The 27822-nt window shown below is 41.0% G+C and overlaps 1 protein-coding gene across 1 annotated transcript; it reads right to left on the bottom strand.

Moving 5' to 3' along the window:
• On the bottom strand, positions 1-27613 carry LOC109196616 (Fc receptor-like protein 5). The gene is made up of 5 exons (XM_025905187.1): positions 27580-27613; positions 9073-9312; positions 8748-8993; positions 8518-8586; positions 1-116 (listed from the first exon to the last, which is right to left on the bottom strand). Exons 1-5 carry the CDS (start codon positions 27611-27613, stop codon positions 1-3), a joined length of 705 nt encoding a protein of 234 aa, XP_025760972.1.
• Positions 27614-27822: the final 209 nt, after the last annotated feature.

Here is a 27822-nt window from a genome sequence, read left to right as displayed (position 1 = left end):
TCAAGCAGAGCTCATTCTTCCACCACTCAACCAGCCCGCATCTCCCAGGTTGATTGACAGCCACGACAGTCCCATCATCATGCGTATTCTGGCCTCACCTCTTAACTGCTTGACCTCTACACCAGAAATTTCCAAACACACAGTGTCCACTCCTAGCATGCCTTTGCTTCAAGGTCCAGATAGGAACGGCAGAACCATAATGCACCTAGAAGGCTTCACCATCTGCAATAATTTCAACAGGATGGCTCATGTCTCAGTGCTGCTGTCTCCACTCCTTTTGCGTGTGGTCATTCCCGACCAGCATGCCCCCACAACCAACCCAAGCAATGACTAGCTTTTTCCATTTTGACACCCATTCATATTTCCACTTTAAAATTAGCTTTCAAAAAATCACCCTAACCCAGACTTCAACAACTTTTTAGTCAAGGGTTTCTGAGAAGGTTTCCACCTAGTGATTGTCACCCAGCAGCTACTCTCCCTTTTGGGACACTTAAAGTTTGAACTACGCATAATTCCTCAAGGCCTCTCCTTTATCTCTCACTTACTTTCACTTGCAGCACCTAAACCATCACTCCTTGACACAATCACGCTGGACAGCTGGTTTACGCTGACTTTCAACCTTACACAGACACTGACCCTTCTTTCAGCTTCAGGGGTTAAGATAAGATAAGATGGCCTTTATTAGTCCCACAGGTGGGAAATTTGTTTTGTTACAGCAAAAGTGCAAAGTTATGTAGCAGAAATTAGAAAACACTGGAATGCAATAAAATACAATAAAATAAAATAAAATACTATATACAATAGAATAAAATAGAATAGAATAATATATACAATAGAATAAAATAGAAATACAAATACTATATACAACTGAGTAGGAAAATACAAAAACACAACTTCGTCAGAAGAAGAATTGCACGTATAGCAGTCTTATTGCACATGTGTGGGTTATTATAGCGGAAGGTGGTTCTCTTTAGCATGGTCTCCTGAATTCTTCCAATACAGTGGGATGCAAAAGTTTGGGCAACCTTGTTAATAGTCATTATTTTCCTGTATAAATCGTTGGTTGTTACAATAAAAAATGTCAGTTAAATATATCATATAGGAGACACACACAGTGATATTTGAGAAGTGAAATGAAGTTTATTGGATTTACAGAAAGTGTGCAATAATTGTTTAAACAAAATCAGGCAGGTGCATAAATTTGCGCACTGTTGTCATTTTATTGATTCCAAAACCTTTAGAACTAATTATTGGAACTCAAATTGGCTTGGTAAGCTCAGTGACCCCTGACCTACATACACAGGTGAATCCAATAATGAGAAAGAGTATTTAAGGGGGTCAATTGTAAGTTTCCCTCCTCTTTTAATTTCTCTGAAGAGTAGCAACATGGGGGTCTCAAAACAACTCTCAAATGACCTGAAGACAAAGATTGTTCACCATCATGGTTTAGGGGAAGGATACAGAAAGCTGTCTCAGAGATTTAAGCTGTCTGTTTCCACAGTTAGGAACATACTGAGAAAATGGAAGACCACAGGCTCAGTTCAAGTTAAGGCTTGAAGTGGCAGACCAAGAAAAATCTCAGATAGACCGAAGCGACGAATGGTGAGAACAGTCAGAGTCAACCCACAGACCAGCACCAAAGACCTACAACATCATCTTGCAGTAGATGGAGTCACTGTGCATCGTTCAACCATTCGGTTCACTTTGCACAAGGAGATGCTGTATGCGAGAGTGATGCAGAGGAAGCCTTTTCTCCGCCCACAGCACAAACAGCCGCTTGAGGTATGCTAAAGCACATTTGGACAAGCCAGCTTCATTCTGGAATAAGGTGCTGTGGACTGAAGAAACTAAAATTGAGTTATTTGGGCATAACAAGGGGTGTTATGCATGGAGGAAAAAGAACACAGCATTCCAAGAAAAACACCTGCTACCTACAGTAAAATATGGTGGTGGTTCCATCATGCTGTGGGGCTGTGTGGCCAGTGCAGGGACTGGGAATCTTGTCAAAGTTGAGGGACACATGAATTCCACTCAGTATCAGCAGATTCTGGAGACCAATGTCCAGGAATCAGTGACAAAGCTGAAGCTGCGCCGGGGCTGGATCTTTCAACTAGTGATGTGTCCTGTGTGTCGGGTAATCTCGGGGGAGTTTTTGTGAAGCGCGTATCGAGGCTCGCTTTGATTACGTATGCAGTGACGTTCGAGACCTCTCGGGCAGTCCGTACCACGTGACTGATTCAGGAACTGTCTCGCTGGTTCGCGCCAGATTCGTAATAAATGGGCAGCAAAACACAGCTGATTTCCCATCACGCTGTGTTGTGTTATTGGACTACGTACGTGCTACATAGTTACTTGAGCATTTCTTCTTCGATGGAGCCTGCAAGGAAGAGATTTTTTCCCTCTTCTATAAAGTATGCACACAGTAATAAATGTCACAAATGATAAGTACCATAATATAAATAAACAACACTACAGATTCTATAACCTGATATATGCCTTTTAGTTTATTAAAAAGTGAAGCGCCACACAGTTTGTGTCATTATCCAGATGTACATAAGCATGATTACACAGTTATTGGGGTGGGTTTTGATTATCGATTAAAATCGATTCTAGCTTGGATAACGTGATATTGATCCTGAATCGATTATTAATATAAATTTATTTTGCCCGAAACACCAAATTTCAACAACCACCAAACAGCTAAAACAGTAAATGAGAGCAGGAACACAGATTCTGCTCATAGACGCAAACACAAAGCGCGGACCTGCTGTTGGATCAGAATCAGTGAGATGTCGCATTTCTCACCCAACGATATTGACCGAACCAGCAGCAAAAGAAGATCCAAACTACGCTTCATATAAACATTGTCATGAATTTCCTCTGACTTTTGCTGTTTTGCTTCCACCAGGATAAAACCACACTTCATGCACAGCTCTCTCTCTCTCTCTCTCTCACACACACACACACACACAGTATTCTTCAAGAACAGTTTCCCGTCTAAAAATCTGTTTTCTGCATCATTCGCTTGCTTGTTACACATACGACTACCGTTGTTTACAGCGCTGCCAGCCGCTGTTTTTTTCCTTTTACTTACTTCCGAAAAGAAAACCTAATTTCTGCCGTTCAATAGGCTACTGAACAAATTTAAACTTTTTAACATTATGCAAAATTTTTAAACGCTAAGGTGTGTCTGTAATCAAACCTCTGTAATTTGCTTTGCTTCAATTCAGCAGCATCAGGTAATGTTCATTTGTTGACTAATGGTTTTCTTTCATTTTTGATCTACTGCTGAATATTTTTATAAAATCGTTTTTCTGTTTTTAGCCTCAGCTTTCTTTTGATAGTTATAAAAATATGTAAATGTACTGATCTATGATCTGAATTATACTATCGACTGACTGTCTGAGGCTAACAGTTACACAATCATACCAAAACTGTGTCCTGATAGTTTCCACTTTCTTTTTTGTATCAGACATACTGAGACAATATTCGGGATAAATAACCATGAAAACAATTTATTCAGTTTAGAGGTTTACACATCAAAGAGCCTGTTTCACTTGAATCGTCCACTTGATGGCGCAGTAGAGCAAGTGAATCATCACAATGCTTCGAACCATGAGTCGACCAGTTGGATGGAAAGCTTCACTTCATCACGAGGCTTCATCTCACCATCACTACTTTCAACAAGACAACGACCCGAAACACTGCTCAAAATCCACTAAGGCATTTGTCAGAGTGAATTGTTAATGTTTGTCATTTTTATGCTTACCATCCATTTCTACATTGTTTAACTGTGGGATGAAAGCAGTTCCACAGTCCCCCTCCCCAGATTCTTGAGTTCTGGGTGAGGGGCTATAGTGTTTTATTGCAGATGCATCCTATCTGGAAGATCTGCTTCTTTTGATGTAAGCTTCCTGCCCAGCAGGAGGTCTAACACACACACACACACACACACACACACACACACACACACACACACACATATATATATACATTTACATATAGTGCCTTGTCTTTGTAACCAAGGGGGGTTCTGAGGGGAGGTACTATTGTGTTGAACTGTCTCTCAATAAAAGGCAGCGAGAGGAGGCCGGATTTGGGGTCATTCGTGATGAGCTAAGATACCAATGAGGCCTCCCTTGCGCAAGTAATCGATCGAACACTGTTGCCTTGTTTTTCTTTCATGGGAATAAGTCCTGGATACAGCGGGGTCTGAGTTTAGACCCAACAGCATTCATGCAGAGGAACAAGTACAATGTTCTGGAATGGCCATCTCAGTCCCCACACCTGAATATTATTGAAAATCTGTGGTGTGAGTTAAAGAGAGCTGTCCATGCTCGGAAGCCATCAAACCTGAATGAACTAGAGATATTTTGTAAAGAGGAATGGTCCAAAATACCTTCAACCACAATCCAGCTTCTCATTGGAACCTACAGGAAGCGTTTAGAGGCTGTAATTTCTGCAAAAGGCAGATCTACTAAATATTGATTTCATTTCTTTTTTTGTCGTCCCCAAATTTATGCACCTGCCTGATTTTGTTTATCTTCCCTTTCCATTATTCCATTATTCGATTATTCCATTATTCGACATTGCAACCATGTCTAGTTTTGTATCTTTTGGATTCTTTCCAATTTCTGGGCATTAAAATTCCACAATAAAGACATACCAAGGCGTCAATTTCTTCGCAAAAATTCTCAGGTTCACCTTACTCAACCATTTAATCAAGCCAGATATCATTACTCACAACCCCATACCGTTTGCCACTAACTTCGGAACTCCTATATCGCTGCATTTCCATGCTCCGGCTGAAGTACAGTGACTACTTCCAGGCATGCAAGTTCAAAGCAATGTTCCTGTTTGCCTTTTCGGGTTCTTATGCTGTTCAGAATTTAACTCTGACATCACATCTGATGAAGGCCCTCGAGAGGTTGGTTCTAAACCATCTGCGCCCCCTGGTGAGGTCTTCATTGGATCCGCTGCAGTTTGCTTACCAGCCTGGCATCGGGGTGGAGGACGCCATCATCTACCTCCTGCACCGAGCTCTGACTAACCTGGAGAAACCTGGAAGCACTGTGAGGATCATGTTCTTTTACTTCTCCAGTGCTTTCAACACCATCCAGCCATGACTTCTGAGGGACAAGCTGGAGCTATCAGGAGTGGACCACCACATGTCATGGTGGATACTGGACTACCTCACAGAACGTCCACAGTATGTGAGGTCACAGGGCTGTGTCTCTGATACGCTGGTCTGCAGTACAGGGGGCCCCACAGGGAACTGTGCTGGCACCGTTCCTCTTCACCCTCTACTCTGCAGACTTCTCCATCAACTCCCCACACTGCCACCTACAGAAGTTCTCTGACGACTCTGCCATAGTCGGCCTCATCACAGGTGAGGACGACTCAGAGTACAGACAGTGGACTCTGGACTTTGTGGGCTGGTGCCAGCAGAACCACCTGCTGATCAATGCCGGGAAAACCAAGGAGTTGGTGGTGGACTTCCGGAGACGCAGACCCACCACACTGACACCGGTGAACATCCAGGGAGTGGACATTGAGATAGTGGACTCTTATAGGTACCTGGGTGTTCACCTGAATAATAAACTGGACTGGAGCCACAACACTGATGCTCTTTACAGGATGGGTCAGAGCAGACTCTACCTGCTGAGGCGGCTGAGGTCATTTGGAGTACAGGGAGCGCTTTTAAAGACCTTCTATGACTCTGTGGTGGCATCTGTCATTTTTTACAGTGTGATATGTTGGAGCAACAGTTTATCAGCAGCTGAGAGGAAGAGGTTGGATAAGCTCATTAGGAAGGCCAGCTCTGTTCTGGGATGCACCCTGGATCCATTGCACGTGGTAGGAGATGGAAGGACTCTGGCCAAAATAACATCTCTGATGGACAGTCTCCCACCCCATGCATGTAAATGTTGCTGAACTGCAGGCCTCCTTCAGTGACAGACTGCTGCATCCTAGATGCATGAAGGAGCATTTCCGTAGATCCTTCCTCCCTGCAGCTGTCAGACTGTACAATCAGAACTGCTCCCGACAAACATAGATGTTTACATCAACGCTTTAACTTCCACTGATTTAACTGATTCACACTATAACCAGGGTTTGCCTCTTATCTGTATTTAATTTTATTTAATGTAATAACAGTACAGTACTCTGTTTTTGGTAACCATTGTCCTTAGGAGTGTTCTGTAATGTTGGACCTCACGTCAGCCTTTGACACCGTTGACCATTACATTTTGGTTGAAAGGCTGAAATACTGGGTTGGTGTATCTGGGTCTGCCTTAGAGTGGTTCTCCTCGTATCTCTATGAACGATACTTTTCTGTGGCGGTCTCTAAGTTCAGGTCATCTTCCACGTCCTTGTCCTATGGTGTGCCACAAGGTTCTGTGCTGGGGCCCTTATTGTTTTTAATATATTTACTTCCTCTCCAGCATGTTTTGAGCCCCTTTGAGGACATTCGCTACCACTGCTATGCAGACGACATCCAGCTATATATGTCTTTTAAACCAGAAGATGTTTCTAAGCTGCAGATTCTAAATGTGTGCTTAGAAACCATCAAAGGTTGGATGGCTGACAACTTCCTCCAACTTAATGAAGAAAAGACTGAAGTCCTTGTATGTGCTCCGGACAGACATGTACCTAACATAATGAATGCTCTTGGTCCTCTTTCAACATTTGTGAAATCGTCTATCAGGAACCTAGGGGTAACCTTTGATTCTGCTCTTACCCTGGATGTTCACGTTAAATCTCTGGTTCGGTCCTGCTTCTATCATTTAAGAAACATTTCTAAACTGAGCCCCATAGTATCTCATACTGAACTGGAGATTGTTATTCATGCATTCATTTCATCACGATTGGACTATTGTAATTCACCGTTTACATGTCTAAACAAAAACTCCCTGGAGCATCTGCAGATTGTCCAAAATGCTGCAGCAAGGCTTCTGACAAGAACATCTAAGTACTCTCATGTAACACCGTTGCTTATACAGCTGCACTGGCTCTCCGTTGAATTCAGAGTCCATTTTAAGATACTGGTTCTGACATTTAAAGCTCTTCAAGGACAAGCACCAGCCTACATCATTGAACTTTTACAGCCCTATGTCCCTAGTAGGTCCCTGAGGTCTTGTGATCAGGGCCTACTTGTTATTCAGCATACAAGGCTGAAAACCAAGGGTGATAGAGCTTTTGCCACTGTGGCCGCCAGACTGTGGAACTCTCTTCCTCAGAACTTAAGATCTGCAGACTCATTGATTACTTTTAAAAAACAGCTAAAACCACATCTTTTTAGAATTGCATTTTGTTAACTTTGGACTGTTTTTGTTTTATACCTTGTGAAGCACTTTGTAATCTTTTATCTAGAAATGTGCTATATAAATAAAATTTTACTTACTTACTTCATGTAAATATGTAAAAATTGTGTATGTTTCTGTTCTGTGTCTTGTGTACTGTTTCTTTGTATGTGTGTCTTTCTTGCTGCTGTTACATCCAAATTTGCCCTTGTGGGACAATTAAAGGAATGGAGAAATCCATTTCCAAATGATGTCTACAAGTTCCTCTCTTTAAAAAAAAAAAATGAACAGCCCTGTGTTGAAACACCTGCAGCTGAAGTGTTTTCTTTCTATCAGAAACAGGATGCTGGACGACTGCAGAGCTGTTAGCTTCAGTTAATCACAGACCACAGACACACAGTCCAGCTCACTGTGAACAACACTCAGTAAGGACAGAGTTAAAGATGTATGATTACATTTACCGAAATTATGAAGTTGTCGTGTTGTGATTACAGAAAGGAAAATGTAGTTTAAAATATGAATACTGAAGACTGTATCATCACGTTAATTTCATTTATATAGCACCAAATCACAACAAGCTGTGTCACGATGCTTTACCATTCAACCCTCTACCATTAAAATGAAAAAATTATCTTTTTGTGAAATCTCGAAAAAAAAGTATGACAATTTGTTCTATCAATTGTGGGGCATTTCGAAAAGCTTTGAGAGATATTAAACATCAAAATTTTAGAGGAGATAATAATAATAGCAATAATAATGATAATACTGCCTTAATATATTACAGCACTGTAACACTAAATAATAATTTAAATGATACTAGCATTATTTGTATTATTATTAGTAGTAGTCAGTTTAAAAATGTATATAGTTTCCACACAGTTTGGAAATTTATTTCTTAACCCTCAGCCCTCGTCCGAATAACTAACAGAAAGAATAAGGCAAAAAAATCTACCTCTGTTTTGTCTGACTTGCTGACAATTTGACATTTTAATATCATTATACGTGATGTCATCTTCTCCAGTTGGTTCTTGATCTGCTGAAATAAATCATAATGAAGAATAATATAGATTAAATGTATAAATAGAAAATACATATAAGAGAGCTGGAAATGAGGGTGAAATAATGCTCTTCCAAACGTTTGCAAAATGATAACATGTCCACAGAATGGAGGCAAATTGTCACACTGAACATTGTATATGCATAATCTGAGTCTCACCGTCAGGTGTCCTGTGAACACATCGTCTCACCAGCAGAACCAGTAACACCAGTAGAACCACAACACAGACTGACCCAACAAATGACAACACAGAGAGAACAGGAGGAGAGAGTGATGGAGGTGGAGGTGTGGTGGCATGTTCCCCTAAAATAAAGCAAACACAGTCATTAAGTTGTCGTCACATTGTAAATGTTGAAAGCTGCAGAAACACAGACAGGTGAGTGTGTCACCTGTGACAGTGATCCAGCTGGATGGAGACTCTCCATGACCGCTGATGTCACACTTGTAGAGGCCTTCATCAGACCTGGAAACATGCTGGATGGTCATGTGACCTGTAGGCTGCTTCCTGATGAGGGAGCCATCTTTATAGAAAGCAGCTGGGAGGTTGGAGGGAGTGGTCTTTGTTTTACAGAGCAGAGTGACGTCATCTCCCTCCATCACAGGGAGGACAGGACTCTGCAGGATCACTGATCCACCTCAACACAGAGACAAACTACAGCATTTCATCCATTTACACACAGCTTCATCAACACTAACTCCACACACTCAGCTTACCAGTGACTGTCAGGTTAACCATGTTACTGATGGGACCCTCTCTGGACTCACACCAGTAAACTCCATCGTCCCATGGATACATGTATCTGATCTTACAGAAAGAACCAGCTGGTTTTCCCCACCCATCTCCACACTGAGTCCTCTGTCGTTTGCTTGTGTTTCTCCTCAGAGTCCATCCAGCAGAGCTGTCGTCCTCCTCACAGCTCAGAGACACAAAGTCTCCTTCAAAGAACTGAGAGCTGCTGGGACTCACAGTCAGACGAGCTGTGAGGGTTAAAATGAAATTTTGATGATCTCTTTGTTTTTGTCAAAACTGATACATCGTGTGTATTTTTGGCCTTTTTCAGCTTTATTTAATAGAAAAGGGGACAGGAAAGCAGGGTCAGAGAGAAGGGGAAAGAGATGCAGCAAAGGGCCACAAGTTGGACTCATCCTAGGTGAACATGTATCAGGTTTAAACTGTGACAGAAGAAGGTTACTGACCTTGGTTTGTTGTGCAGCTCAGCAGTGAGATCAGAACTAAAGAGAAATGACACTCAGGCTGATTTGAGGTGAATATAAAGAACAACTCAACACAACCAGCTGACAAACACACAAACTCATCTCTCTGATATATCTGCTGAATGAACAAAAAGTCTGAGGCGAGTTTAGAGACTTTGTGGGGTCTAAACTCAAGTCCCCCTAAATGTGATCACAGAACCTCTAAAAATAACTAGCAATGGTAGTAATAATACATTATTTAAATAAAATATAATTTTCTAACATTTTCTTCTAATGTTAAATTTTGCCATCTCTACTAACATGCTACAGGATAGGTTTAAAACAGGTGTAAATGATAAGTGATTAATGAACTGGTTCTTGTATAGCACTTTTCCACTCTGAGCACTCAAAGTGCTTCACACAACTTGTACATTCACCCATTCACACAAGGCACTTTCTTCTACGTTTAAAAGTCCAGTTATTGGTATCATGCTGTTACAGCGCACTCACACAGAGGCTTATATGTTTCAGGACAGTGAGACTTGTCTTTTTTTGCTTGTTGCTCCATCAGAAAGAAAGCATAGAGCTAATTTAAAGACAAAAAATCCATCCAGCTATGAAATACATCATCAGGGGTGAAAAGCCTCACAGAGAATGTACACCTGAGACTGTCACCTGTCTGTCTGTCCTGCACTCTCTCTCTGTTTCTTTCTCTCTGATTGTGGAATAAAAGTATGAACATGTATTTATAAGTTACACTTGTGTTTGAATCCTGCAGCTTATCACACATTTGATTTCCATGTGTGACAACTGCAAGTGTCCAGAGTGAGGACAGACTGAGGGACCCACTGCTGCACATCATCTGTGAGGCTTTGCACCCCTGATGATCCACCAGGACAAACTCAGCAGTGTGTGAGGAAGAGGAGGAGGAAGAGCCAGCAGCAGCTGACAGATGGAGAGAATAGACAGACTGTTCCCTGTTTGTGAAGGACTGCTAGGAAAGTTTAACATAACTAATTGTCTGTCCTGAATCAGTCTTATTAGGTAATGTTCAAATAATGTTATCATCCCAGTGTTTTCAGTGTGGGAGAAAGTACTCAGGGCCTTCAAGTTACACACTATGAAAGGCAGCAACAAGTTTAATATTCAGAAACCTAAAGTATGTATCAGCAGCAGAATGGAGCTAAAGATAAATGTTTGTTTCAGTTCTATGAAGCTTTGAGTATTTTGGATTAGTAGCACTGCTGTGTTTGTTGCATCATATTGCTGTAATTGTTTATATGCTTTATATATTCTGAGGTAAGTTGATCTATAGTGTTACATCATATTCTATAAGGATGTTATGTGTTTGTATACTTTCTGCCCAGTTTGACCCATTTAGCAGAAGTCAGCCTGTTTAAGGCTCTGATATCTATTCTGTATGACTTAAAGCAGTTATGACATGTTCTGATTTTCTCACCCAATAAAGGAACATTTCATATGTCAGTCTACTCTTCATTCTATCAGAAACACTTTTCACAGCTCGTACATTTGCTTTCTACACATATATGTAAGCACTGAGCCAAATTTAGTAATGCCAACATACTGAAGGAACAATATTTGTCTCTTATATATAATACATCTGTATATACACTGTCAGAGATACTTGTCTTTGAGTGAAGATTTAAGGTGATAGGAAATATAACTATCTGAAACTTGAATCTTTACTGAAGCTCAGTATTTGACACAGAGTTCACTCACATGTGCTGTACCAGTGTACCTGCACATGTGATGTGGCAAAAGTGATTTGATTTGAGACTTCAAACTCACTGCTGTAATAACTAATAATGATTGATATACAGTGTTGGGGAGTAGGGGAGAGCGGGGATAGTTGTAACATTTTTGACATTTCTGTCTGTAAATTGGAGCTCTTTTAAGGTAGTGGATTCAAAATGTAATGCAAAGTATTTACATGTCTCTGCTATTAAATAGTGCAGCTATTTTCTCTGCAGCACAATTACCCATTGCATGGTATGGTCTCAAACACAAAGAGTGAAATGTTACAATTAACCCCATAGTCTGGGTTAGTTGTAACATATCATGGGGTGAAATGTAACACAATGAAATAAGGGTACTGACAAAACATTAACATGTAATCTTTTTTATTCAACACATGAATGCACATAGAGCCATTTATGTAGCTGTGTGTGTGTGACAGAATGCAGAAATCTAGCTTTTGAACATATTCTAACCCCCCAAAAAAAGACAAATGATGGAATTTTCTGCAACTGAATATTTCATTAATTTTGGTTGGTCTTCCTTGAGTTTGGCCTCATTGGCTCAGTGGGCATTATAACCTACAACTCTTGCACCAACTTTTGAACATAACAATGAAGCTAAAAAAAATGTAGTTGTTCACCAGCATCACAATTCCATTACTTTTTATCATGGCTTACCTTGGTGTGGTTTGCAAAGTGCTTCAGAAAGATGAGGAAATCTGTTTCTTGCACCCATCCTGATTTATTTCCACTACCAATACTTCCTACTGGTCCATCTCTGACACAGTGATCTGCATAATGTATGTGTGGGAACACAAACAGTGGAGGAATTGTGTTGCCAATGGCATTAACCGCATATACAAAGGCGACCAGTGAACCTCTCTCTGCTGATGTCACTGCCCCAACTTGTTTAATATAAGTTAAAGTAATAGTGTGGTAAGTTGTAACATTTGCATTATTGTTACAACTAACCCAGACTGTTGCTGTTACAACTGACCCAGACTCCTATAGCCATGAACTAGCTAACATTACAGCCAACGGCTAAAACATTAGCACTAAAGACCTACACAGAATATATCCCCATAGACATACAAATAACATAATTTAAGTTTGATGAGTTTAACTGCAACGCAGATAATGCTATTAGAAATTGAAATAAAGTAGAAAAACCTACTTTTTGGCATACAAATTACTTTTTTTCGTGTTAAATTGTCTGTGTTTGACAAAATGTGCTGATTTTTCACATGTGATAGCAGAACTGAATTGGGCATGCACAGGATGAGTCACATCATTTGAAACTTAGCCCTGATTGGAGAAATTGGAAGTGTTACAACTGACCCACGTTACAACTATCCCCGGTCTCCCCTAACGGAATACATGTACGGCCGTTACGTATTCAGAATACAAAATATGAGTAACTGTATTCCGTTACAGTTACCGTTTAAAAAGGTGGTATTCAGAATACAGTTACTTTGGTGAAATAAATGGATTACACGGCGGTACTTTCCTGTTTCATATTCTCGCGGGTCAGGACTGTTTGGGTTTGTTTGACAGCTATGTTCTGTTGTTCCAGGCGGCAGCGTTACGGTTGCCATGGTTACAGGGTGACTGTCTCTCTGCGTGTTTCCTGGGTGAGAGAGCGCTTTTTTTGTTGTTGTTGTTGTGCTAAGCTAAAAGGCAGAATGCTACAGGCATAGCTGTAAAGCATGTAGCCTGATGGGCAGTGTAGTCCGTGCCGCAGCGAGAATGGACTGCCATACACGTTATGTGTCTGTGAGCGAGGGAGGGAGAGAAAGGAAAAGTCCGAGCTGTCACGGAGCAAAAACGGGAGCTGGAAGCATGTAAATATAATAATAACCACTGCAGCCAAGAAGAGTGCCTGACGAGCCCAGCTGTAAGTAAGCTATTAAGACTCAACTGTACACTGTGTTCCTGTTTTCCTCCGGAAAAAATAAGTTCCGTTGGAGCAGCCTTTCAACGCCTCTCTCTGTCTCTGGCAAGCAAAGTTGACCCAGACAACAAAGTAAAGCTAGTTTTCGGCTACCAGCCCGACACGGAACCCACCGTATTAGCCCGAGGTCCCTTTACTACGTTTCGGAGCCGCGGACCTTCAGTAACAGTAATAAATCACAGCAATAGGACATTCATGTAGTTGTAAACAGCATGATAATATATTAAGTAATCCAAAGTATTCAGAATACGTTACTCTCATTGAGTAACGTAACGGAATACGTTACAGAATACATTTTGGGGCATGTATTCAGTATTCTGTAATGGAATACATTTTAAAAGTAACCTTCCCAACACTGTTGATATAATAACTATAATATTGGCCATATCATATTTACACTGACTTTAGTCTCATGAACAACATTAACTAATTCTTATTTACTAGCTAATCTTAAACGACTGTTCAGTACAGATATGAAGCCCAACAATCATGTTTTACAGTCCTGTGGTCTCAGCCTCAGATACTTATTAAATCACACATAGCTTGTGTAGAAACAAACAAACGAACAAAATATGTTCTCCTTCATTTCTGTCAACCACACGTTTCCAGCTATCATGGTTGCTAGGCAACCTGGGCAGCGCGACAGAGGCTAGACCGTCCCATTTCACAAGCCTCGCACTTCCGGCCTTTGCGGTCTTTGAGTACGCGGCCCTTTGAGGACCGTTGAGGCTGCATACTTTAAAGCTGCAGACCCTGAATTGGGATACAGCCTAAGATCCAGGGGAAGGGAAAATGAGGAGATCCAATAAACAGAACTAAGGCTGAACAACTTAGGGCAGGGGTCTGCAACCTTTTACACCCAAAGAGCCACTTGGACCCGGTTTCCACGCAAAAGAAAACACTGGGAGCCGCGAATACTTTTTGAAATCTAAAATGAAGATAACACTGTATATTGTTTTTTTACCTTTGTGCTTTGTGTGAACAACCAAAGTCAGTAAGTAAAGTTTATTTATTAAGCACTTTTCACAGACAGGCAGTCACAAAAATATTAAAATAAACAATACAATCAATAGACATTAACCACAATGTAAAAGATCAAATGTAAATAATATAAAGAATATAAAATACGTAGATCAACAACAGGCTTGTTTGAACAGAAAAGTTTTTAACTGCTTTTTAAAAGAATCTACAGAGCAACTAAGGTGTGTTGCTTATAAAATCCATGAAGTGCTACAGAGAAAATTTCATTTTATTTATGTAATTAACACATTTTGAACTCTTAAAGAAATATAACAAAAGGAAAGACACCCAGCTGAACTAAAATGATCCATGTAGCAAACAAAAACTGTTGTGAGCCGCCACCCTTTTAAAAAGTAATTGGAAAAAAAGCACTATGCCGCTAAAAAAAATAGATATTTGCAAAATTCTGCCTAAATATCTATTTTACCTGGTTACTGTGTGTGGCGGGGCATGGTCTGCAGTGCCGCTGCATGGGAGTCGGACACACCTGAGCGGCACCCGCAATCGCGCCTCGCCGCCTTAAAGCCTGTGCTCTCTCTGCTGTTGTGTTATCGGGCTGTGAGCTGAAAAGCTACAGCCGGCTGTATGCGTACAGCAACCGTGTGTGAAAAGTGGTCAATAAAGAGATGCTGAAAAGCATGTTCACACAAACATCGTCGGGTCTACCGTGGTACAATGAGACTTCTGCTCCCAAACCTCTGCGCACAGCGTCTGCAAATCGGGGCTTTCATCTTTACGCAGGACTGTAAGCTGTCATCTGTGAGGCGTGAGCGGTGTTTGTTTTTAACATAATTCACGGTTGAGAACAGCTGCCGACATAATGTGGATCCGAAGATCCATAATTGGCCTACCTGGGGTTGAAAGTCTCGATAAATGCACGGCGTTTCGGCGGGTACACCGGCTTCCCCGAGTATGACGCTTATTTTGAGCGATGAAAAAATAATAAAATAATAGTTTATTTTTATATTTCAAAATCACAACAATCTTCCAATATAGAACTACAAGTTTTTAAAAAAAAAAAGAACTAAACACAAATAAAATGCACTTCAGCTAAATACTTCTAATTTATTTTCCCAAACCACGCGGAGCCGCACTATAAGGACTAAAGAGCCGCATGCGGCTCCGGAGCCGCGGGTTGCCAACCCCTGCACTTGGCTTTACAGCAGAGCCTTGTCTCTTTCTTTCCTGATTGCAAACACAGACCCAAAAATACGCGCGCACGCACACATTGCATTGAGATAGTCTGGTTGTATCATTTTCAAAAATTCATTACCCCTGACCTGACTGAGATGAGCTTAACCCAAACAATAAATGACAAAACACAAAGACTTAAGTTCTAACTAATAATGCAAAAACAAGAACTTAACATATCCCCATACTAAAAACAGAAATACACAATATATAATGAACTCAAAATGCTGGGTAACAGACCCAGCCATGACAGTTGCTTTGAAAAATTGTATTGTAATGTTGTAATTGCAATTGAAAGGCACTGCAGTGTAACCTAGAGATGAAAATGAAAATGATCAACCTACAGAGGAAAAATGCGTTCCAAATGTCAAAGTGAAAAAATTACATGATAGGCCAGTTCATTTTCCTAAAATTTCATTACAGCAACTCAAACTGATACTCGGTGCTTTGCATGGCCCTTGTGCTTGTATCCATACTTGAGAATATTTCAATTCAACTAAACTTTAATTTTATACTGCTAAATCACAATTGCAGTTTCCTAAATGTATTTTTTTTTGTAAGGTTAAGACCCTACAATAATATAAAGAAAAGCCAAACAATCACTTGATCCCCTACTAGCATGCACTTTGGTAACGTTTGCACTGCTGCTCATGATAATCTGCTGGGGGAGAGCTAACAGGGGTTACGGCACCTTCGATAGGGTGCACGTATCAGTGTGCCATCCTGGAAGAGTTGGACTATCTGTGCGACCTCTGTAGAGTCCAGGTGTCACCTTATGCTACCAATCATGACACTGAACATAGCCAAATGCAAAACTAATGAAAAAAAATGTCACAACAGTTGTGGAGAGAAAAACTTTTGTAAATCCATTCCTGTTTTCAGAGATTGTTTCATTTTTGCCCCTCTAGTATACCTGTTGTTAGTTTCACAAAGACCTCATGAATTCAGCCTGATTTGTTTTTCATGTCTTCTCCTCCATCATCAGTTATCAGGAGAGCAGACAGTCAAAGTACAAGAATTCAAACAAACACAGAGATTCTACTTACAGAGCAGACACAGCACAGATGTTTCCTTCATCGTCCTTCTCACTCATTTCAGCTTTTTTTCATTTCTCTCACTGACACCAAGTAAAGCCCGCCCTCTTCCTCTGATCAGGAGTTTTTTTGTTCTCCTTCCTATTCTAGACAGCACTGGAGCACTTTTTTCACTGTGTAGAGATACAATTGATGAAACTATTTAATACTATTGAACACAGAAGCACTTTGAATTAAAACACTGTAGCTAAATGCAACTATATAAACTTAATCAGTTAAATACAAGTGTAAATAAGAAGATAAAAGTCTGTAACTTCTCATGGAATATAACCTGATTATATTGCTACGATGCTCTTAAACAAGATGAGTCACACAGATGAAAACACAAATCATAAGCATAACTCATTTTGACTGTTTTGACATGACTGCATGAACATATTTTAACCCTTGTATGGTGTTCGGGTCTGTGAGACCCATGCCATTTAGAGGCCGTTGCCCCTTTAGGCAGTATATACCATCAAAACCTGCAAAATATGGTATAAGGATATGTACACTTGATTAGAACTGATTTTATTTTTTTTATAACATTTTATTGACAAAAAACGAGAAGCACATTAATTCATAAATGTGATTGAACAAAGGTAAAAGGAAAAAATTAACCATGTTTGCTGTTCACATGGCTCGTAATTGGGATAAAGTAAACATCTGTTGAGTAATTTAACATAAAATTGTTTGATAGTGTTAATTGGAAAGCCAAAACTCTAGCGGGTCCACCAGACCCATGAACACTGGCTGAGTAACAAAAATACAAACACCATACAAGGGTTAAGTACAGCTGTGCATATAAACACTTATGCGGGGCTGGGCTGGTAATTGGCACACTGACCTTTTTCCTAACAAGAGCTGACAGCAACTCTTCCTTTTGGGCTCCTTGCGATAAAATTTGTGTACAGCATGGAAGACGGATTGTTGAGTGTGAGAGGAACTGACCTGAAAGATAGAATCAAGGCAACACTTGAAACGTGGATCATCCATAGTCAGCTACCAAGATTACATGAAGTACCCTCTGAACATCTGCTTGATAATGTGAATGAACACTTGTGGCAGGGCATGGTCGTGGCACCACTGCAGGGGTTGCTGGCAAAACTGAGCTGATTTAGCTCATCACGCCTCCCCTTTATTAAAGTCTGTATTGGGTCCTGAGTGGTTTTGTTGTTGTCTGTTGGGCTGTGGCTGGAACCGAGTTTCGAAGAAATGACAACTGAAATAAAAGATAGTGTTAAAAAAGTTTGACGATGTGGTCGAGTCTACATGCTTCTTCTACAACACTTTGGACAATACTTCCTGCAGCAATGATCAGTGAGATGCTTGGCTATAAGATGAACAACAGCAAGGAGCAATATCATCCATAGAGAGGGGGCTAGGGGCCAAAATCAAGGTAGCATGGTGGGAAGTTAGTCAACTATTGGAGCCGCAAAAAGGTAAGTAGAGGTTACCTTTCTACAACTTTCTTCTCCTAAGAAGTACAGCAAGCTTTCCATGCCTGCGGCCTTGGAAATTGCCAAACAAAGCAGCCTTGGCCAGCTGATTGATAGGTATAGAAGAGAAATAGAAGGCAGGAGGATAAACCAGCTGTTCTCCACAGAACCATCCAAAGTGTACTCATAGTGGAAGGGAACAATATGAGAGTGACTCCATGAAGGCTGGAGACAGAACAATACTGGAAGAGCATATGGGCAACATGTTCTCACCCCCAAGGCGTAATATTTTATGCTAGGTGACAAATCGTCAACATGTTACACTTCCGTAACCTTGTTACGTCTAAAGTTGCGTTTTGCGTTCCTCAGCCACAGGACATGACAAATCATCAGGATGTTATGCCTCGAGAGTGAGACCGGCCTGATATGGAAGAAGGACATAACACATAACCACTATGATCAGTGGCTAGAGGATCTAACAGCAGACCACAGCAACAGCAAACAATACAAACAACACTAGATGCCAACTTCAAACCCATAGCACACGTCACTATTAAATATGAAATCTACCAAACGAATACTCTGTACTCACTGCTGTTCTGCACCCTGAACCCGCTCAGGGAAATCATCAAAAAGCTGGATACCGACTATGGAATGGAGCAATCACCTACATGGATGACATCAAGCTGTATGCCAAGAGTGAACGAGACATCGATTCACTGATCCACACCACCAGCATATACAGTAAGGACATTGGAATGTTATCCGGACAGGAGAAGTAGGAGATTAGTCAGAACTGAGGGGATAAAACCTGGCAACACTGCAGACATTGAGGACAGCTACAAGTACCTGGGAATCCCACAGGCCAATGGGAACCATGACGATGCCACTAGGAAAGCTACAACCACCAGTTACCTGCAGAAGGTCAAGCAAGTCTTAAGGAGTCAGCTGAATGGTAAGAACAAAGATCTATCAACACATATGCCTTGCCTGAGATCAGGTATCCTGCTGGGATTATAAGCTGCCCAAAGAAGGAGATGGAAGCCACTGACATCAAGACAAGAAATCTTCTGGCCATGCATGGAGGGTTTCAACCCAAGTCTACAGACTATATGATAAGTGTAAGGAAGGAAGCCAGGTCTGCACAGTATGTACCACTGGAAGATAAAGAACGTTGCTGACATCCAGAAATCCCACCAGTGGCTGCACAAAGCTGAACTGAATTGAAAATTGAACCTGAATAAGAGTGACCATATATAAACCATGTGTGAGGATGGTTTTAATGTAAAATGTGAATCATAGTGTTCCAGTCAGTCATCAGTGTGTCTCTGCACAGCTGCAACTAAAATGTGTTCAGAGGGCCTCAGTGTCTGAATGGTTCCAGTTCGGCTCCATAACAGCAGCGTCCCTGGTTTGATTCCTGTGTTTCAGCTCATATCTGCCTCTCTCACTACATGGAAATTTACTTTTTGTATATGTTATTGTGTGTCTATACTTGTCCACAAGAACAAATTAAGTAAATAGTAAATAGTGTAAATACGACTCACCTCTGTGTTTGAACCAATAGAAAAGCCACAGACTCAGAGGAAGAGGGCGGGCTTTGCTTGGTGTCAGTGAGAGAAATGAAAAAAGCTCAAACGAGTGAGAAGGACGATGAAGGAAGCATCTGTGCTGTGTCTGCTCTGTAAGTAGAATCTCTGTGTTTGTTTGAATTCTTGTACTTTGACTGTCTGCTCTCCTGATAACTGATGATGGAGGAGAAGACATGAAAAACAAATCAGGCTGAATTCAAGTTCAAACACCACGAGGACCAACTGCAGGTCTGAACTGACTCTTTATCTTTGCTCAGGAGTCGAGGAAACACAGCAGGCAGTGAAAAGCTCAAATCATTCACTCATTATTTTACCACACAAATATGTACAGTGTAACAGTAATATTTTCTGTATAACTCCACAGTGCAGTCAGTGCACCTCCAGTAACAACAATGATTGTTTAAAAAAGGTTTTTAGATAAAAAGAAGCAGAGAATGTTTAAAATCTGTTTCTTCAAACAGAAGACTTTGCTAAAACATGTTCACATATTGTTTGAGGATAATCAGTGATTCAACGTTGGCCGGAGGTGTGAATGTGAGTGTGTACTTATTATTATTATTATTGTGTTGTATTTGTTGTTAAGCCAGCACTGGAATACGCTGCTCAAGCAGTGACAACCGGGCTCCAGCTCTGCACACCGAAAGATGAGAAATTAGTTGAGAAGAAGATGGACGATCTATCAAATGTTCAACCTTACACTCTTTTTTAATTTTGTCAAACCTTATTCAACCATGTTGCTGCCATCAAACAGAAAATTAGCAGATATATCAGAGAGATGAGTTTGTGTGTTTGTCAGCTGTTTGTGTGGAGTTGTTCTTTATGTTCACCTCAAATCAACCTGAGTGTCATTTCTCTTTAGTTCTGATCTCACTGCTGAGCTGCACAACAAACCAAGGTCAGTAACCTTCTTCTGTCACAGTTTAATCCTTTAAGACCCACCATAGAACCAAATCCGCCAGAGCTTATATTATATTTTCACATGCTGTACTGCCATTTATGTGAGCGTTTCAAGTTGCTATACATCAATAGAACCATTATAGCCCAAATCTTAATAATATGTATGCATTAAGTGCATAGTAATTACATAAATTGCAAATCAAAAAGTGCAATAAACTACAAAAAAATTGAAAATCATTTTTGTTTTTTTAACATATATTTCTAGTTAGAGAAATTTAAGAGGCTTATCCCTCAAAAGTTTTCCACCACAGGAAATTTATTTTGAGTGGTAATGGCAGGTAATGGCGGACATGCGATAGTTCGCTTTATGTGGAAGTAAACCGTGACCTAGGGCAAGCTGATGGCATAAGATGTAAGTACAACTCCTCCGGTTTCATATGCAAAATAAAATATTGCTTTAGCTTACATGGTTCCGGTTCTATGGTTATTTAAAAAGTAGTTACGCAAAACAGAGCATGCCTGCTCTGACCGGTTTCAAAGGGTTAAACCTGATAAATGCTCACTGATATGACCTGATTGGGTTCATGTTTTAGAATGAATGTCAGATATGAAACCAATGGAATTATTACTTAAAACACCAATTTCACGTTTTGCAACATGTTGACAATTTTAAGGTCGTCTGACTGTGAGTCCCAGCAGCTCTCAGTTCTTTGAAGGAGACTTTGTGTCTCTGAGCTGTGAGGTGGACGACAGCTCTGCTGGATGGACTCTGAGGAGAAGCACAAGCGAACGGCAGAGGACTAAGTGTGGAGATGGGTGGGGAAAACCAACTGGTTCTTTCTGTAAGATCAGATACATGTACCCATGGGACAGTGGAGTTTACTGGTGTGAGTCCAGAGAGGTTCCCATCAGTAACATGGTTAACCTGACAGTCACTGGTAAGCTGAGTGTGTGGAGTTAGTGTTGATGAAGCTGTGTGTAAATGGATGAAATGCTGTAGTTTGTCTCTGTGTTGAGGTGGATCAGTGATCCTGCAGAGTCCTGTCCTCCCTGTGATGGAGGGCGATGACGTCACTCTGCTCTGTAAAACAAAGACCACTCCCTCCAACCTCCCAGCTGCTTTCTATAAAGATGGCTCCCTCATCAGGGTTATCATAAATTATTCTGTAGCAGTTACAGAAGAATATCCAGTAATGTCCCTGCCTACAATTAAACACATTCACTTAACATATATCGGGGGCATCTGCTGGTGCAAGCCTTTGACCACAAACTTAGTCACTGCTCGGTGACATTTGTCTATCCTGGCCTGAAAGGAGACGCTACCGGTACCGATTTGCTGAGTCAGAGGATGGCTAGAGAGGGCCAGAGCGAAGGCAGTGGACCTGGGAATGGTGGTTTCGGTGCCCATGATGCCATTAATGGATCTAGAGGTGACAGAGTGGGTCGAGGAGTGACACAAGAAAACGGTGTGGTGACGTCTCTGGAAGAGACATCAAGAGAGGGAATTGTAGGATTAAAGAAATTATTTTACTGCTACTGTTCATAACCATCATCTTTATCGTTGCATTAATTATCATTTCATCAAAGCATTTATTGAAGTTGCTGGCATTATGTTATAATTTGTATTACAGGGGTTATCATAATCACATATTAACATGTTTATTACAGGTGCAGTTATAACCACTTTAAATCGTTGAGTTAAATCTATAATCTTAAAAGCTTATATGCTGAGTGTATTGTTACAGTAAAATAGTAGCTGAGCAAAGGCCTGAATGTATTCAGCAACAGGTTGCACTAGAGTTTACTTGACAATAGGTGACAGAAGGAGGACAAGTCCATGGGGACCTCAAAGGCCTGAGATCATCACCATATTCGGAAGAGGATGCCAGAAAGGGGAACTTCTGTGTCTGCATTTATCTCTTAAGATTGATCATTGTCTGTAAAAGAGGCAAATAATGTTCTTAAGATGCAAATTATGTGCTTGTAAACGCAAGAGGGGGCGTTATAATACCCTGATGTTATAAAAACAATCTGGAGTGTATTTTTGGGCGGGGATTTACAACTGATGCTTTGCAGTGTACACCTCCCCACACTGCGTGTATTCAATCAATCAATTGTTTTGATCAAGCTCTTCTGGACCATCGTTGTTTTACTGTCGTCCTCAATATCGGACCCTTAACAACTGCAGTGAGAACTGCCAGCATCTGAACCAGCCAGACTTTGTCTGTCTCTCTCATCATGGTCACCTAAATGCACAGTAATGGCAGGTTTTGTAATGAGGCAGATCGCGCTAACATAATATGCACTGTTAGTTGATTATTTACCTGCCGCATTAACGGGAGAGGACGTGCAAACGTTACCGCTGCTGCTGGATTGAGATTCACAAGTCCAGAGCGGAATTAAAAACACGACATTCATTTAAGGTTATCGCGTGTTTTGTGAGAAAATGCTTTTGGATATTCGTAGTGTTTCCTCCCTTAACCCTTTAAGACCTACCATAGAACCAAGTCCACCAGAGCTTATATTATATTATTACATGCTGTAGTGCCAATTTTGGGAGCATTTCAAGTTGATATACATCAATACAACCATTATAGCCCAAATTTTAATAATATGTATGCATTAAGTGCATAGTAATTACATAAATTGCAAAAAAGTGCAATAAACTACAAAAAAATTGAAAATCGTTTTGGTTTTTTTTAACATATATTTCTAGTTAGAGAAATTTAAGAGGCTTATCCCTCAAAACTGTAAATACAAAAAAGTTGCACAAACTAGTTTCCCACCACAGGAAATTTATTTGAAGCGTCTTCATAGTTTTATTTTTGAAATACACCAATTTTTATATACTGCAGGAAAAACGAAAATAAATATTATAGTGCAAATTTGCAAAAGAGCAGCATATGCATCAAAATAAACTATTTCCAGCAGTGCAATTCGAGTTCTAAGCATCCCAGAAATGACACAGAAAGTCATAAAGTCAAAGATAACTTTTAAAAACACCAGTATAGGCTCTGAGGCCCTGATAGTAAAAAAAACCTACATTTCTGCGAAAATGACGTCACTTCCGGTTTCGGGCAGGTAATGGCCCTAGAGTAGGTAATCCTAGAGTATTTAAAAGTAGAATGGGAGGGAGAGCCTTCAGTTTTCAGGCCCCTCTTCTGTGGAACCAGCTTCCAGTTTGGATTCGGGAGACAGACACTATCTCTACTTTCAGGGTTAGGCTTAAAACTTTCCTTTTTGGTAAAGAATATAGTTAGGGCTGGACCAGGTGACCCTGAATCCTCCCTTAGTTATGCTGCAATAGACATAGGCTGCCGGGGATTCCCATGATGCATTGAGTTTTTCCTTTCCAGTCACCTTTCTCACTCACTATGTGTTAATAGACCTCTCTGCATCGAATCATATCTGTTATTAATCTCTGTCTCTCTTCCACAGCATGTCTTTATCCTGTTTTCCTTCTCTCACCCCAACCGGTCGCAGCAGATGGCCCCGCCCCTCCCTGAGCCTGGTTCTGCCGGAGGTTTCTTCCTGTTAAAAGGGAGTTTTTCCTTCCCACTGTCGCCAAAGTGCTTGCTCATAGGGGGTCATATGATTGTTGGGTTTTTCTCTGTATTTATTATTGTGCGATCTACTGTACAATATAAAGCGCCTTGAGGCGACTTTTGTTGTGATTTGGCGCTATATAAATAAAATTGAATTGAATTGAATTGAATTGAAAGAAAAGGAAAAGATTAAAAACATCTAATGTCTGAACTACAGAACTAACTTTAATAAACATTCTGTATTCTTTATTCAGAGTACAGTGATTTAGCTCACAGTGTCTTGCTTTCCAACAGCTGACTGCTCATTTTTGCTAGCTAAGGGCGTTAATTATTCACAGTGTACAAATTCATATGCTACATCCTCCTGAGGACCCAGCCTTTGCGGTCTACGTGGGCTGGATCCTCCGAAGGCTGGAAGTGAGCAGCTGTGAAATTGGATGGTCTGTCTCTCAGTTTTGTGTCACCAGCTGTGTCGGTGGAGTTTAATAAATTCAGCCGTCTGCTCCTTTCTATCTAAAATATAACAGGACACTGGTGTAAATTCTCGATCATCTCACACTTCTATTTAATCAGTTTTTCGTTTGATGTTTATTCACCTGTGTGAAAACTATAACTTTAATCTCAGCCAAATCGATTTACCCACAAACAAATGAAACACTGAAAAAAGTCAAACAATAACATGTTAAAGTTATCTAAGTGACTTATATGGTTTGGCTCTTGACGAAGGCTGTCGCATTTTTCTCCCTCTCTCTTTTCTTTCCTCCTTTGCGTATGTCTTTTGCCTACTCTCATCTAACGCCAACCCTCAAAGAGTCTTTCAGTCTTGTTCTCTAAAACCTAAAGAAGTTATCGCCCCGGCTAACTATCAAGCTGGTGGGTGTCAGATGTCTCCAAAAATGTCGGAGCACTTTTGCAAATATGTGATGTCTTGATCAGATATTTGAAGTTTATACAGCTACATTCTCACCTGAAAATATTTTAAAAGTTTATTTTGTGACCCAGAAAGAGTAATAAGACTAATATTCTAACTTAGTAGCGGCCGTCATTGTAGGAAACTGGAATTGGCAGGGCCATGCTATGAATTCTGGGATTTGGTGGGACATGAAGGACACACCCGACCCATCCTTCAAATCGGGGAAAAGGAGGACGCATTTGTCGGCTGCATTCGGAGAGGTCTTTGAACGCCGCTGTGACGCAATCGGTCTACAAATGCGGCCTCATGAGGATGCAGCTCATGAATTTAGAAACCCCCATTGATTAGCTTAGTAATCAAACATCTAAGAAAAACTAATGTCCTTCTGAGTTAATCCAATTTAGCACAGAACACCTCACATTGTCAGTTTGAAACATACAGTACAGGTTTCGGATAGTAAATGGCCTGTTTACTATATAGTGGTTTTCTAGATGATTACTCCCAGCCATTTATACAACATGCCCCATTCACCAGTTCATAAAAACACAATTAGCTTTAAGTGCTTTGAGATGTCAGTTATTCGTCAGTTGCAGTTGCCCACAACCGAGATGACAGACCTTGCCGACCGTACATACAATACAAACATCACATTGGGGAGACAGGTCAGGCCAGGCAGCAGGGAAAAAAACATCGAAATATGTAACACAAAAGGATAATACAGGAATGTACAGATATCAACACACCATAACACAATAAACACAGAAAAGCAACATGGGAGAGTGTTCCAGTGTGCACAGTTGATCTGGGACCGCTGCAATCTTTGACTGCGCCTCCAGCTGACCCGATGTCCACATCAGAGGGGAGGTAAGCGTTGGAGGTGGCGTTGGATCCGGGGTAGGGAGGGTGATGCGTCAGTGAGTGCTTATCAGTATCAGTATATGTATGTGTGTGCGTGTCCATAGTTCAGCTGAGACAGTGTCCTTCGCCCTGCCAGGCTAAGTAAACAGTCTTCCAGCCAACCCAGGTGGCCTTGCATGGAATGGGAAGGAACAGACTCGACACAGTCGTTATCAGGAAGTTTTTGTTCAGCTCCAGCCTTGAGCCCACAGCTGGCGCCGAGGGGGTAGCCGCATTGATGAGTGCTTGGTGCCTGTGGTCGGTTTTGATGATACTTCTCGGCCTCGCTGCCAATGCCCTCCCAAGCTAAACCTCCACTGTGAACTTTGTCGAAACCTGATATCACTGAGTCGGGTTTCTCGACTTTCTGAACATCATGCTCCAGCTCCTGCCGGGATATTTTTTCTGCCGGACTTTTTCAGTTCCCGTGACCTGGATTTTATGTGTGTGACTGAGACGTGGCTGGTTGATGAGTCCAGTGCTCTATCTGAACTTTTACCAGTGGATTCTGGCTGTTTTAACTCACCACAGACGGCAGGCAGAGGTGGAGGCACAGTGACAATTTACAAAAAGGATTCTGCCGTCATCTATCACCCCCAAAATACAAGAAGAATGACTTCTCTAATTTCTTTAGCTGGGATTATGCCCAACTATGATCATGTTCATCACTTTATTGTTAGAGATTTTAATATACATGCGTGTTGTCTGGATAAACCACTGGTAAAGGACTTTTCAAGCCTTATTGAGTCTTTTAACTTGGTACAGTCCGTGCCTGGCCCTACACATGAGCACGGACACACACTGGATCCTATTCTGTCATACGGTCTGTCTGTCACTAACTTGGAGATTTGTGACTCTGTACTCTCAGATTATATTACCTGTGTCATTCAATGTTGATTTTACACATACTGCAGTCAAAACTCGAACTGCCACTTGGTACCGTCAGGTTGCCCCAACCCAATGTTTTAGCTTTTCAAGCAGAATATGGTGGTCAACTGTGTCGAAAGCCGACGTGAGGTCCAACAAAAGCAGAACAGAACATTTTTCTGCATCATTACTAGTGTCTGGTGAAGCGGTTGGATTCATCATTAATGTGTATATTAAAATCCCCCAACTGAAAGCAACCTAAACAATTACATAGTAGAGAATAAGAATTTGCTGAACTTTGATAAAAACCTATTTCAGACAGGTGGATGATATACCAAAGCACAGTAGGAAAGATCCTTGTTTTTGGCTTTAACCAGCTATAGCTGAAAAGACAGAAAATGTTCAGTTTTCTTAGAGGTCCTGGAAAACGACAGCAAGACCACCACCCCAACCAGATACCCAGGCTGGGTAATGAAAGAATAGCCATCCGGGCAGAGTTCGATGAGTGGCAAATTGTACAACTTAGATAATATAAAATCATTCAACAAAAATGATTTATTAGTCAGAGATCGAGCCTTAAAAGGCGTGAAATAGAAGCCTCATTATTTGCAGAGGCTTGAGTTAAAGGACGCAAATACTCAGAGTTTGAGCCTGGTTTTTGAGCTCATCGAAGCCACTCACCAAGGGAATAAAAAGCTAGCCTGCAGGGGAGTCTAGATAAACCTTCCCATAGGCAGCACGGTCTCAAAAGCTGGGACCAACATATCCAAGCAGGGACATGGAAAACAAGCCCCACTCCATGGAGCTTCTCTGAGCACAGGAGACAAGGCAAGTTCAGCGTCGCTTACTAGCCAAACCCCGCCGTCAAAGAAATCTGAGCATCACCTGAATGCCTGCTCTTCTCCCTCTCCTTCTCCATGGTCTAAGGGGACCGCCACAGTTGCCTGAGAAGGATTCAGCTCCCATTAGAGGACGGAAAATACCGAAAGTGGAGGGTGAGACATTGTGAGGCTTCATAGAGGATTAGATGGATCGCAAAGCAAGGTGATCATAAACCAAGGAAGCCAATATATTGTTGATACTTAGATGTTCTTTATTAGAATAAATCATATTCAGTTAATCATACTG

This window comes from Oreochromis niloticus, linkage group LG3, assembly GCF_001858045.2.
Source record: "Oreochromis niloticus isolate F11D_XX linkage group LG3, O_niloticus_UMD_NMBU, whole genome shotgun sequence".
NCBI lineage: Eukaryota > Metazoa > Chordata > Actinopteri > Cichliformes > Cichlidae > Oreochromis > Oreochromis niloticus.
The sequence above is the reverse complement of the archived record's forward strand: the minus strand, read 5'-3'. Positions and strand labels throughout refer to the sequence as shown.

Excerpts from the sequence above, each read along its gene's own strand:
- LOC109196616 (XM_025905187.1), bottom strand. The coding sequence starts at position 27,613 with ATGGAGAAGGAGAGGGAGAAGAGCAGGCATTCAG. Across the intron at positions 9,313-27,579 it reads GGAGAAGAGCAGGCATTCAG|GCTCTCAGTTCTTTGAAGGA; the intron begins GTGATGCTCAGA and ends TGAGTCCCAGCA. Across the intron at positions 8,587-8,747 it reads CAGCTGGATCACTGTCACAG|TCTGTGTTGTGGTTCTACTG; the intron begins GTGACACACTCA and ends TTGTTGGGTCAG.